At 39.8% G+C, this 14288-nt stretch overlaps 1 protein-coding gene across 1 annotated transcript in view; it reads left to right on the top strand.

Annotated features, from left to right (window-relative positions):
* The window catches only part of CD109 (CD109 molecule), a gene marked incomplete at its 5' end in the record, with an annotated part of 140931 nt that overhangs the window by 85544 nt on the left and 41099 nt on the right, over positions 1-14288 (top strand). Inside the window, 6 exons of the mRNA XM_082855956.1 lie at positions 377-486; positions 2646-2870; positions 3689-3790; positions 3875-3937; positions 5364-5540; positions 8933-9085. Of these exons, the coding sequence (XP_082712082.1) occupies positions 377-486; positions 2646-2870; positions 3689-3790; positions 3875-3937; positions 5364-5540; positions 8933-9085 (830 nt within the window). The remainder of the gene's footprint in view (positions 1-376; positions 487-2645; positions 2871-3688; positions 3791-3874; positions 3938-5363; positions 5541-8932; positions 9086-14288) is intronic.

Genomic DNA, 14288 nt, shown 5'->3' with positions numbered 1-14288 from the left:
TTTTTAAAATAACATCTTCTGAAATCTCACCTGCTCCTAGACAGTTTTCTCTTTTAATAATAAGATAAAGGTTAATTACTTGGATCTTTCGGTTGCTACTTTTTAATGGCTTTCAGCAATCCCCGAAAGTGCAAAAAGACTATTCTGTCAGTGGCCTGATCTCTGGTGCACATGTCATTGATTGGGGGACACTAATGGTGCTCAGAAGGGATCCACAGAGGACATGTACGGTCCTCTTTGTGGCCAAGCCAAAGAGCCTTCTGTGTCCTGATATCCTAACCCCTTTGGGAAGTAGCTCAGGTGGAGAGATTTGGTGGATAGAAGCTGTTGGTAATATATTACTTTTACTTTCTAAATGGTGCAATTTCCAAAACAGGTATCTCAAGAAATGCAAGCTCCAATGTATTTTTCAAGCAACACGATTACATCATTGAATTTTTTGATTATGCTACTGTCTTAAAGCCATCTCTCAACTTCACAGCCACTGTAAGTTGGCATATTTATTAATTGTCTAAAGCAGTAAGTTCAGTTTAGTGAAACAGAATGGGATATAGTACTTGCAATGCTTTTCAAAAAATTTAAGCCCAAGGTAGGTAGATTACTTTTCCCCTTTAGATATATGAGGCACACAGAATTGTTTCCAAATGACCTTTGTCTAATTTATTTAAAAAAGTAGTTTCCAAAAAATTTTTCCTCAAAATATATTTAATAAGTAATTCAAGTTAGATTTGAATTGCAACATTGAAGTTTTTATAAATTAATTGAAGGAATTAGATGGTAGTCAAAAAATTTCAATATCAATTTGATTTTTATAATGACTGATTTTAGTCCTAGCAAAGATGTAGCATTAAAAAGTATCAACTAACCTACTCAATTTTTTGAGAGAATACTGAATTAACATTTATTGACTGAGTCAATAAATGGGGCTTACAGACCTAAGAAGGACCCAGTCTCTACCCTGGAGTCACAGTGTTTGTGATGGTGACAAGAAAATATACACATAACTGTAACTCAAGGCAGGATAAGTCAGTGTCATGAACACATTCCTGTAGGGATTTAAAACAGGTGTTGGCAAACTTTGTCTGCAAAGGGCTAGATAGTATATATTTTTAGCTTTGAGGGCCATATGGTCTCAGTCACAACTGTGTGACTCTGACGTTGTAGCATGAAAGCGGCCACAGCCCCTTGGTAACCAAGCCAGGGTGGTCACGTTCCAATAAAAACTTCCTTCCAAAGAGACTGGATTTGGCCTCCCTGCCTGTCATAGTCTCTGGCCCCTGCTTTAAAGAAAGGAGGGTCACTTCTTGTTGAATAGATCAAGAGAAGTTTTAGAGTTTCTAGGTTGGTGGCTGTGCGGAGATTTGGGGGGGCAGGGATGCGCTCAGAGAGGGTCCTGTCCTGATACCTTGCCCTAAACATCTCTTCCATCTCGCTCAATATCTTTTTACAATAAACCAGTGATCTAGTGAGAAAAAAAAGTTTTAGATAGCTTCTGATTTTAATAATCTTATAATTTAGACAGTTTGAAAAGGTAGTTAAGAAAACCCCCAGGAATCTGCAAATGGTAACTTGCACATGAATAGAGGGAAACAAAGAGAGTTCCGGGAGGAGGAACTGGCGGTAGGACAGGGACGGGGGTCACTCAGGGATGCTTTATGGAGAAGCAGAAGATTTAGGTTATTTGTTACAAGATCTGCAGCATTTTCAGTGTTGGGACGTGTGGGTGGGGAACGAGATGAGCTGAGACGTCTACACAAGGCGAAAGCTTTGGTTGGCAAGCCAGGGTGCCTTCAGGTGACAGTGACTGGACCGGGGCAGTGACAGCAGAGAGCTTGTGTCCAGGAGAGGTCAGAGAGAAAGCAGGAGGCGAAGCTTGGGGATTGCAGAGGGTCCTCCGTGTCTCACATGCTCTAAGCAGTGAAGATCCTGGTACCTATGAACGTGGGAGGGGTGTGGCGAAAGCAGCGTTCCAGCGGGACTGGTGGGGTCTGTGTGCAGGAGTGGGGCAGCAGCCCGGGCACGAGGCCAGCAGGAGGCTTGCGCTGCTGACTCCGGGTGGAGCGCATGTAAGAGATGTAAGACTTGGTGTGCATTGGATTTGGAAGGTGGGGAGAGGGAAGGGAAATTCAGAGATGTTAAGTCTGACGGAATTGTGGGATTAGCAAAAATAGGAAAGGCGAGACGGTTTCTCACCTTTAGATGTACTGAATTTGAGATGACAGGGATGTACAAGTAGAAATTTCCTGCAGGGGGTTGGAGGTGTTGAGTGTGAGCTCCAGAGCCAGATCAGGATGGCAGCAGGAGTGCTGAGACCTTTGAGGGTAAATGATAATGAAGCTTTGACAAATTCCCACATTTAGGGAGAGGGAAGGGGGATAAAAAAGGACACCGAGAGGATGTAGGAAGAGGGGTATGCAGTGAAAGAGGTGATTGTGGAGCCGTGGAAGGCAACAGGAGGCATAACAGCCAGACGGGAGGGGAGGCCGCCCAGAGAGACCACTGAACCTGGAAGTTAGGGGGCTGCCGATGATTTTTGAGAGTTCAGTTTCATGGGAACAGCACAGATGGAAACTGGATTCAACTAAACTTGAATCCTTTGCTTCTCTTGTTTACCTGATTTCAAAATGTTTTCTTTTGACAATTAGGTGAAGGTAACCCGTTCTGATGGCAATCAACTGACTCCTGAAGAAAGAAGAAATAATGTAGTCGTGATGGTGACGCAGAGAAACTATACCGAGTACTGGAACAGATGGGATGGTAGAAATCAGGAAATAGGGGCTGTCCAGATCGTAAATCATACTGTCCCCCCAAATGGAATCTTCAAGATTGAATTCCCAATCCTGGACGATTCCAGCGAGCTACAGTTGAAGGTACCATCTGTTTCCCATCATTATGTTACCGCAGCAACCTTAAAATTGTCATCTTGTGGTAGGCACTCAACCTGTTGGGAGGTCACTTTGGTACACGGGAAGTGGACACATTTTTATTTTAAAAGAATGGGGGAAAGGGTTAAAAAGTGATTTAATGAGAGTAGCTGAGAATTAGACTGAATGCTTCCTTGTAAATTCATTTTGAAGAGCAAAGTAAAATAGTGATCTGCAGATATGACAGAGAAACCCCCAAACTCCCAGTCTAGGTGATTTTCAGTCATTTGAAATGGCGTTTTGGCAGGAGCTGAGATCAAAGGGGAATATGTTTTTTACATTTACACTCCTTTGCTGGACTGAGGCCCCCAGCCATTCCCGCTCCCTTTCTCGTGGTCACTCAGCCCTGTCAGTGTGGCCTCTGAGTTTTTCTCTCACCAGTGGTAGACTGAGTGAGCTGATAGGATTTCTTGCTTATAGTTGAGTTCTGTATTGTGGGGGAAAGGATTCCTTTTCCATTTCCTTCTTTCTTCTCACAGTGTTTCCTGATAATACACCTTTGTTTTGGAAATAAGTTAGGACCGTCCGTACTTTTTTCCTCTTAGATTATGACGATGAAGACCATTTCACACGTTTACAGCTATCACCTTCTTTATAGTATAAGCTGTAAAACGATGAAGATGCAATGTCTGGGGAATGTATTGTTTCCTGCGTGAAGAAAAGTGAAAGTGAATTTGCCTTTCACTGATTGTGCAGCAGGTAACATCCTTTATCAAGGTGTTTCTAAAGATGAAACTTTATGGTTGCCTTTTCTTTCGTTTTAGGCCTCTTTTCTTGATACTGTGAGTAGCATGGCTGTTCATGATATGTTTAAGTCTCCTAGTAAAACGTACATCCAGCTAAAAACAAGAGATGAAAATATAAAGGTAATGATTACAATCACTTGTTAATTATAATTGGACTGTCTTGCCACTGATATGTATATATTAATTAAAATATTTTTTTTCTAGGTGGGATCACCTTTTGAGTTGGTGCTTAGTGGCAACAAGCAGTTGAAGGAGTTTAGCTATATGGTAATCTCTTACAGAATCTGAATTTATGATCTATTGTAGAATCGTCTGAAATACTGTCTACCTTAATTTGAAACTGAACTTACTGATTTTTAAAATTCAGCCTCACACAAAAGAAACTATTATATTTTAATGTATTGTATGTTATACATGCACAATATGTAATATTTACATACGTTCTTACAGAGTTTTCTTTTTTTTCTTTTATAAATTTATTTATTTTTGGCTGCGTTGGGTCTTCGTTGCTGCGCGCGGGCTTTCTCTAGTTGCAGCGAGCAAGGGCTACTCTTCGTTGCGGTGCGCAGGCTTCTCATTGCGGTGGCTTCTCTTGTTGCGGAGCACGGGCTCTAGGTGCGCAGGCTTCAGTAGTTGTGGCACACAGGCTCACAGGCTCTAGAGCGCAGGCTCAGTGGTTGTGGCGCACGGGCTTAGTAGCTCCGCAGCATGTGAGATCTTCCCGGACAAGGGCTTGAACCCATGTCCCCTGGACTGGCAGGCGGATTCTTAACAACTGTGCCACCAGGGAAGTCCCTCTTACAGAGTTTTTTATATCTAAGTTATATATAAATTTACTTTGCAAAATTTTACATTTTTTTCCTTTACCACAATGGATTATTGTAGGACGTTGAATATAGTTCACTGTGCTATATATAGTAGGACATTGTTGTTTATCCATCCTATATATATATAGTTTGCATCTGCTAATCCCAATTCATCCCTCCTCTACCTTCCCCACTGACAACCACAAGTCTGTTCTCTGTGTCTGTGAGTCTGTTTCTGTTTTGTAGATAAGTTCGTGTCGTATTTTAGATTCCACATATAAGTGATATCATATGGTATTTGAATTTCTCTTTCTGACTTACTTCACTTAGTATATTATCATACTAGGTCCATCCAAGTTGCTACAAATCAGCCTCACACCTTTTTAAGCTGTCCTTTTTATATTGAAATCAAACTCTTTTTTTCTTTCTTCACCCATATTTGCATTTCCAGTTTAAGATGAATAATGAAATCTTGCATTATGTTTAAAATTTAAAATTCTATGAGATAAGCCACGTATGTTCATTATAGAAAATTATAAAACATAAGGAAAACAAAAACACATAAAAATGCTCCCCATAAATTGTAGTTTTGCTAACCTAGCTCTCTCAGTGGTGCTCTGCAGTCCTTCCACTCAGAAATAGATTCTTGACCACCAAGCTGCTGTTGGCTCAATCACGGTTGCTTTATCTTATCCTTTTCTAATTACCAGCGTGTACTCTCTGTGGTGGTCAGGGAGGTTTACTTTTGTGTGTGTGTGTTCAAAAGGACTTGAAGTTGCTTTAAGTCAAGAATTTGCATGTATGCTTAAAATTATGATAAACATAGCTGTCATTGAGATTCTCACTAGCTTTAGCATAAAATAAAACTCATGTACTCTTCTTTTCAGGTAGTGTCCAGGGGACAGTTAGTGGCTGTAGGCAAGCAAAATGCAACAACGTTTTCCTTAACACCAGAAAATTCTTGGGCTCCAAAAGCCTGTATCATTGTGTATTATATTGAAGATGATGGGGAAATTATAAATGATGTTCTGAAAGTTCCTGTTCAGCTTGTTTTTCAAAATAAGGTAAGATTTAAGGTAATGATGTTTAAAAGAAAACTTCATATTAGTAAAGTCTGAGAAATGTAATATTTCTTTAGAAAAGTGTCATGAAACCAAATTGGTTAGAAATTTATATTCATTTCTAGAACTGTGGATAAACCTCTTCATATTGAATTACTGTGTATCTGTTTTCACCTGTGGAATTATTGGACACTGTGCTTCTTCTTTGTAAGTCATGGTTCTTGGCTTTAAGACTTTAATTCAAATCCAAACTCTTTCAGGATTTCCCAAATGGTGGAGTCAATATTGCTCTGGCATGGAATTCCAATGGCAGTATATGTGTGGTGTTGCTATTTGTGTGGGAGAGAAGTGAGGGTTGTAGGAGGGAGTGAGGCATCTGCACTGTTGTGTGGAAGGAGAGCTGGGCTTTGGTTTATCCACTTCATCAGTCTGGAAACTAACCCAGGACAAATTTACAATGAGCTTGGCTGCTTTGCGTGTGGAGATCTCTGTGGAGTTTTGTCTTCACACACAGCAGTGATTTTTATAACCTAAGGTGTGTAGCTTGTGTAGGAAACACTCCTGGCCCCAACTCTGAGAAGTAACCAGATTGCAAGGTTGACAGGTGGAGTTCAATTATCTCATACATATTAAAATGAGCCATTGTTCTCACTAAAGGCTGCTGCCGTCTCAGGACCTCTGAAGCAAAATAATCATTATTATTATTACTATTATTTTTAATATTTATTTGGTTGCGCCGGGTCTTAGTTGTGGCAGCTGGGCTCCTTGGTTGCAGCTCCAGGGCTTGTTAGTTGTGGCTGTCTGGCTTCTTAGTTGCAGCACATGGGCTCTTTAGTTGTGGCATGCAAACTCTTAGTTGCAGCATGCATGTGGGGTCTAGTTCCCTGACCAGGGATCGAACCCGGGCCCCCTGCATTGGGAGCGCAGAGTCTTATCCACTGCACCACCAGGGAAGTCCCCAATAATCATTATTTTAAAGTAGTGATTTGCAGAATACAGTTCTTCTGGTAGCATTTTCCCCCTGAATTTGTTAAAATTTTAAGAAGTAACAGTTGTCATCCATGCCTTTTTTATAGAGAACTGTTAACTCTAACTTTGACTGTCAAAATATAATACAAACTTCTATTTTCTGTCTTATGAAAAGAATTTTTTAAAAGACAGTACTGTATTCTGTCAGTTTCAGAGCACAATCTTTGACTTCTAGTGACTCCATTAATTCCCTGAGGAAGGTGAATTTTTTTTTTAACATCTTTATTGGAGTATAATTGCTTTACAATGGTGTGTTAGTTTCTGCTTTATAACAAAGTGAATCAGTTATACATATACATATGTTCCCATATCTCTTCCCTCTTGCGTCTTCCTCCCTCCCACCCTCCCTATCCCACCCCTCCAGGCGGTCACAAGGCACCGAGCTGATCTCCCTGTGCTATGCGGCTGCTTCCCACTAGCTATCTACCTTACGTTTGGTAGTGTATATATGTCCATGCCTCTCTCTCGCTTTGTCACAGCTCACCCTTCCCCCTCCCCATATCCTCAGGTCCATTCTCTAGTAGGTCTGTGTCTTTATTCCTCTCTTACCCCTAGGTTCTTCATGACATTTTTTTTCTTAAATTCCATATATATGTGTTAGCATACAGTATTTGTCTGAGAAAGGTGAATTTTAAAGTAGGAGTAAGGCTTAAACGTAGAGGCACACATCTCTGAAAGTGAGAGCAGGTTCTAAAAAAAGTTGCTGTGTAAAGGCTTTGAGGAAGCAGACTGTATAAATAACTTCCAAGAAATTTCTTAGATATGAGAGATAAGAAATTAGTTTCAGTTGTGTTTGCAAAGATAAGTCTTCCATTTTTATATGATAATGTTTACCACATTTACTCTGAAAGAAACTGCATATTTGGAAATAAAATATGTTTCAACACAAGAACATTAATGAATCTTCGTTGATGTTCAGTAATGACTGTGGAATAAATGAATGAGATGTGGAAGGGGCAAGAGATGTAGTTTTAGAAATCATCCACACAGAAGTGCAGGTTGGAGCCAGGGGGTCACTGACGTGCAGAAAAAAGAATGAGAAGTGCAAAGTTTGCATATGATGCAAACTGTGAGTTGCCTTAAACAAGGGGTAAGGAAAGGTATTCTTTCTGTTTAACTTGTTTAAGGTATAAGTGGAGAAGAGTAAACTAGATACAATGGCTCAAGAGGCATGTGAAAGAAAGATTGGCATCGGACAAGTTAAACAGGCAAGGAAGACTTTGTTCAAGACATTTGCAATAGGGGAGAGAGACTGAACTCAACTCCACTGAAACAAAAGGCAGGAGGGTTTTTAAGCACTGGTGTGAATTAATGGAAAAGTACTGGAAGACCCTGGGGGAGGGGTTGGTCAGTGTGATTAGGCCATCTGGTTTGGTAACTGGAGTTTATAAGTTAGGCTTCTATTCATCTACAGAGACTGGGAGATCAATCAGGGCTCTTTCTTGATGATTACACTTCAAAAGGATGGCTCCCAGGTCTTTGAGAGAGACATTCCGGCTAGTAAAACTGCCTGGAAGCCGGGAGAAGATTTACATCTCAAAGGGACAGAGAAAACATTAACAATTGCAAATTTTTTAAGAAAAGGGAAATTAGGTGCTTAATGTCAGGAAGAAGCCTGTTTCTAAATTTCAGGCAAGCTGAGGGGGACATGAAGGCCATCTTGATCAGGTGGTACAGTCACTGGGGCGAGGGATTGTTGAAACAGAGCTGGGCAAGATGAACATTCCTAGTGGGAAGAGGCCTTATAACAAAGCCATTGGGTTCAGCCGGGATGAGAGGATGGTTGCTCTTTAAGAAGTACAGGTAGGACTGTGCTTTGCTGAGTGTAATGACAGAGGAAGTTCAGGCAGCCACGGAGGCACAGAGCATGGGGCCTGACTGATGTTGGTCTGATAGCCTCGTCCTGGGGAAAGACACCCCTGGCCAGCCCAGCCAGTTCTGGGAGTCCCCGGGGCTCTTGCACGCACTCACTTCTGAGTCCAGGAGGCCAGTGTGCAGGCACTGGCAGTTTCTCTCTTTCCTGTCCCCCCTCTTGGATACTGGCCCTCTTCACGTACGCCAGACAGTGTCTTCACTTCAGCACTGGCTGGCGGCTGTGGGGTGGGAAGTGGAGAAAGGGTAGAGAAGTGAAGGAAAACTCTGATTTGTGCCCCAGTGAGAGGTTCCATGACTGGCGGACACTGTGGGGCCGAGGTTTCTTTTCACTCCTTTCCCTGGAGAAGGCTTGTGTCTGGTTTTAGAATGGTCCCCGGGCCAAGGCACATGTAGAATCTTTGCTAGATTTTGTCATTGATCTGCTATTGGTAAGACGTAAGAAATGCTTTGAAAAAGTGTAATGTATCACTCCTGTTTTCTCCCTTTCTTAGATACAGCTATTTTGGAGTAAAACCAATGCTGAACCATCTGAGAGAGTCTCTCTTAGGATCACTGTGACGCAGCCAGACTCAATCGTTGGGGTTGTAGCTGTCGACAAAAGTGTGAATCTGATGAATGTCTCAAACGATATTACAATGGAAACTGTGAGTTTAGCTATTTTTTCATTACAGAAATACACATTAAAAGAGAAAAAAAGTGGGGGCTTCCCTGGTGGCGCAGTGGTTGAGAGTCCGCCTGCCGATGCAGGGGACACGGGTTCGTGTCCCGGTCCGGGAAGATCCCACATGCCGCAGAGCAGCTGGGCCCGTGAGCCATGGCTGCTGAGCCTGCGCGTCCGGAGCCTGTGCTCCGCAACGGGAGAGGCCACAACAGTGAGAGGCTCGCGTACCGCAAAAAAAAAAAAGAAACTTTGTGTTACTTCAGGTATCTAAAGGAAATTTCATTAGTTCCTTTTCAAGTATAAGTCAGTAATCAGTAAAGCTTCTAAATGAAAAGGATCTGCATTCCAGTTGTTAATGTTGGAAAGAGGTTATTGTGGTCAAGTGTCTTTGCTGTCTTACATGAGGAATGCCACTTAGAGTCTTCCCTCATTTTCGTACTGCGTTTTAACTGAAGACTCTTGAGAAAGTACTAGGAGATGGACTTGCACAATTCTGAATGACATTGGAGAGAGCTTTAGGTAATTATGAAGTGCTTTCTATTTTGGTTGTACATAATGGTTATAAATAATTACAGTCCCCACTGAATCAGGAATTTGCAGTATACTGAGGGAGTGAAAAATCATGTTAACCTGCAGAAAACTTACAAACCAAGAAATATATGAACATCTAGTGTTATATAAACTAATCACCTATTCCTTAGTCATTTCATTTTTATTTGTAAGCTCTTTTGTTTTGAATTTCATTTTATTTTTATACAGCAGGTCCTTATTAGTTATCTATTTTATACATATTAGTGTATATATGTCAATCCTAATCTCCCAATTCATCCCTCCCTCCCAACCCCCCGCTTTCCCCCCTTGGTGTCCACATGTTTGTTCTCTACATCTGTGTCTCTATTTCTGCCTCGCAAACCGGTTCATCTGTACCATTTTTCTAGATTCCACATATATGCGTTAATATGTGACATTTGTTTTTCTCCTTCTGACTAACTTAACTCTGTATGACAGTCTCTAGGTCCATCCATGTCTCTACAAATGATCCAATTTTGTTCCTTTTTGTGGCTAATATTCCATTGTGTACATGTACCACATCTTCTTTATCCATTCGTCTGTCGATGGGCATTTACGTTGCTTCTATGACCTGGCTATTGTAAACAGTGCTGCAATGAACATTGGGGTGCATGTGTCTTTTTTTTTAAACATCTTTATTGGAGTATAATTTCTTTACAATGTTGTATTAGTTTCTGCTGTATTACAAAGTGAATCAGCTATATGTATACATATGTCCCCATATCTCCTCCCTCTTGCGTCTCCTTCCCAGCATGTGTCTTTTTGAATTAGTGTTTTCTCTGGGTATATGCCCAGGAGTGGGATTGCTGGGTCATATGGTAATTCTATTTTCAGTTTATTAGGAACCTCCATACTGTTCTCCATAGTGGCTATATCAATTTACATTCCCACCAGCAGTGCAAGAGGGTTCCCTTTTCTCCACACCCTCTCCAGCATTTGTTGTTTATAGATTTTCTGATGATGCCCATTCTAACTGGTGTGAGGTGATACCTCATTGTAGTTTTGATTTGCATTTCTCTAATGATTAGTGATGTTGAGCAGCTTTTCATGTACTTCTTGGCCATCTGTATGTCGTCTTTGGAGAATTGTCTATTTAGGTCTTCTGCCCATTTTTGGATTGGGTTGTTTGTTTTTTTAATATGTAGCTACATGAGCTGTTTATATATTTTGGAGATTAATCCTTTGTCCATTGATTCATTTGCAAATATTTTCTCCCATTCTGAGGGTTGTCTTTTCATCTTGTTTATAGTTTCCTTTGCCGTGCAAAATCTTTTAAGTTTCATTAGGTCCCATTTGTTTATTTTATATTTCCGTTACTCTAGGAGGTAGGTCAAAAAAGGTCTTGCTGTGACTTATGTCAAAGAGTGTTCTTCCTATGTTTTCCTCTAAGAGTCTTATAGTGTCTGGTCTTACATTTAGGGCTTTAATCTATTTTGAGTTCATTTTTGTGTATGGTGTCAGGGAGTGCTCTAATTTCATGCTTTTACATGTAGCTGTCCAGTTTTCCCAGCACGACTTATTGAAGAGACTGTCTTTTCTCCATTGTATATCCTTACCTCCTTTGTCATAGATTAGTTGACCATAGGTGCGTGGGTTTACCTCTGGACTTTTCTATGCTGTTCCATTGATCTATATTTCTGTTTTTGTGCCAGTACCATATTGCGTTCATTAGTGTAGCTTTATAGTATATTCTGAACTCAGGGAGTCTGATTCATCCAGCTCCATTTTTTTTCCCTCAAGATTGCTTTGGCTGTTCGGGGTCTTTTGTGTCTCCATACAAATTTTAAGATGTTTTGTTGTAGTTCTGTAAAAAATGCCATTGGTAATTTGATAGGGATTGCATTGAATCTGTAGATTGCTTTGGGTAGTATAGTCATTTTCACAACATTTATTCTTCCAGTCCAGCAACATGGTGTATCTCTCCATCTGTTTGTGTCATCTTTGATTCCTTTCATCAGTGTCTTATGGTTTTCTGAGTACAGGTCTTTTACCTCCTCAGGTGGGTTTATTTCTAGGTATTTTATTCTTTCTCTTGCAATAGTGAATGGGATTGTTTCCTTAATTTCTCTTTCTGATCTTTCGTTTTTAGTGTATAGGAATGCAAGAGAATGCTGTGCATTAATTTTGTATGCTGCAACTTTACCAAATTCATTGATTGGCTCTAGTAGTTTTCTGGTGGCATCTTTAGGATTCTCTATGTATAGTATCATGTCATCTGCAAACAGTGACAGTTTTACTTCTTCTTTTCCAGTTTGGATTCCTTTTATTTCTTTTTCTTCTCTGATTGCCGTGGCTAGGACTTCCAAAACTATGTTGAGTAAGAGTGGTGAGAGTGGACATCCTTGTCTTGTTCCTGATCTTAGATGAAATGCTTTCAGTTCTTCACCATTGAGAATGATGTTTGCTGTGGGTCTGTCATATCTGGGCTTTATTATGTTGAGGTAGCTTCCCTCTTTGCCCACTCTGTGGAGAGTTTTTATCATAAATGGGTGTTGAATTTTGTTAAAAGCTTTTCTGCATCTATTGAGATGATCATATGGTTTTTATTTTTCAATTTGTTAATTGAAATGGTGTATCACATTGATTGATTGGCATATATGGAAGAATCCTTGCATCCCTGGGAAAAATCCCACTTGATCATGATGTATGATCCTTTTAGTGTGTTGTTGGATTCTGTTTCCTAGTATTTTGTTGAGGATTTTTGCATCTATATTCATCAGCGATATTGGTCTGTAATTTTCTATTTTTGTGGTATCTTTGTCTGGTTTAGTATCAAGGTGATGGTGGCCTCGTAGAATGAGTTTGGGAGTGTTCCTTCCTCTGCAAATTTTTTTCTTCTATTTTTTTTTCTCTGCAAGTTTTTGGAAGAGTTTGAGAAAGATGGGTGTTAGCTCTTCTCTAAATGTTTGATAGAATTCACCTGTGAAGCCATCTGATCCTGGACTTTTGTTTGCTGGAAGATTTTTAATCACAGTGTCAATTTCATTACTTGTGATTGATCTGTTCATATTTTCTATTTCTTCCTGGTTCAGTCTTGCAAGGTTATACCTTTCTAAGAATTTGTCCAAGTTTCTTGCTTGCTTTTATTGTTTCTCCAGAGTTGGCTCTGGAGGAGGGAGTCAAGAGCCTATGATAATAGACTGTTTTGGTTTCTTTCATTCTTGTTAAATTTATAGGTGATGCCCAGAGACTCTTGAATGCCTTGGAATAATTTAAGTGTCCTAGATCTTCCAGGACTAATTTTCAGATACCAGACTTCCCTTGCTGCAGCTTTGACAGTGCCTTTCACTGAGCCAGTGAGAAAAGGAGGACTTCTTTATGCAAGAGATGCTTCTTCCTAGATAATTCCATTGATTTGCACCTGAATCTCAGCAGGACACCTTGCACATATTGGTGTTCTGTGGCAGAGTTGGAGTTATGGAACGAAAACCTTTTCTCTCCATCCTATCTGGCTCTGGCTCCGTTGTCTATAGTTGAGCTAACTATATTGGCTAGCTTGTTGAGATATTATGAAATTTTCTGTTTTCTCGTTCCGTTGTTTTCTCCTTGGTACCTGTTCTAGCACCACGTTTACTTAACATGGATGTAGCAGTGGTGTTGTTAGTATAGCAGAAGCAGTGGTTTGGGTGTTTAATTTTAAACTTGGTGTGTTTTTAAACTTACACTTAGAACCTTTAGTAATTTTCCCCCTGTCTTTGTCTTAGTCTGTCAGTCTTAATGCTAATGTAAATAAGGGAAATGTATCAAAATAGTTACCAAAAAGCATATAATATCTTAACTTTTTTTTTTTACCATAGTAAAATATGTATAACATAAAATTTGCCTCTTTAAGCATTTTCAGAAGTACCGTTCAGTGGCATTAATTACATTCATAATATTGTACAACCATCATAACTATTTCCAAAACTTTCATCACTCTAAACAGAGACTCTGTGACCATGAAGCAATAACTTTCCATTACCCCCTTCCATTAGCAACCCTAGTAACCTCTAATCTACTTCTGATTTTCTGAATTTGCTTATTCTAGATATTTCTTATAAGTGGAATCATACACTATTTGTCCTTTTGTGTTTGCCTTATTTCACTGAGCACAGTGTTTTCAAGGTGCATCCATGTTGTAGCATGTATCAGAACTTTATTTCTTCTTATGGCTGAATAATATTCCATTGTGTATATATGCCATATTTTGTTTGTTTATTCTTCTATTGATGATGCTTAGGTTGTTTCTACCTTTTGGCTATTGTAACTAATGCTGCAATGAACACTGGTGAACAGATATCTCTTTGAGTCCCTGTTTTCAGTTCTTTTGGGTATATATGTAGGATTGGAATTGCTGGGTCATATTCTAATTCTGTGTTTATATGTACCAATTTTACTCACTCTTTTAGCCTATTTTACTCACTCTTGCTAGCAATGAGTACTGTTCTTAAAAAGTAGCATTGCTAATCAGATACATGCAAATATCTCGTTATTGAAGAGCTATCTCATTGATGTAATTTGCATCACTTTGATTATCAATAAGGTTGAATATTTTTCTGCTTATTCATAATTTGAGTTTCCTCTTTTGTGAGTTGTCTCTTTGTGTTATTTTAAAGAATTTAGGTAACTGACTTTTA

This window comes from Leucopleurus acutus (genome assembly GCF_964270905.1).
Source record: "Leucopleurus acutus genome assembly, chromosome: 15".
NCBI lineage: Eukaryota > Metazoa > Chordata > Mammalia > Artiodactyla > Delphinidae > Leucopleurus > Leucopleurus acutus.
This window is presented reverse-complemented; position numbering and strand designations above follow the sequence as displayed.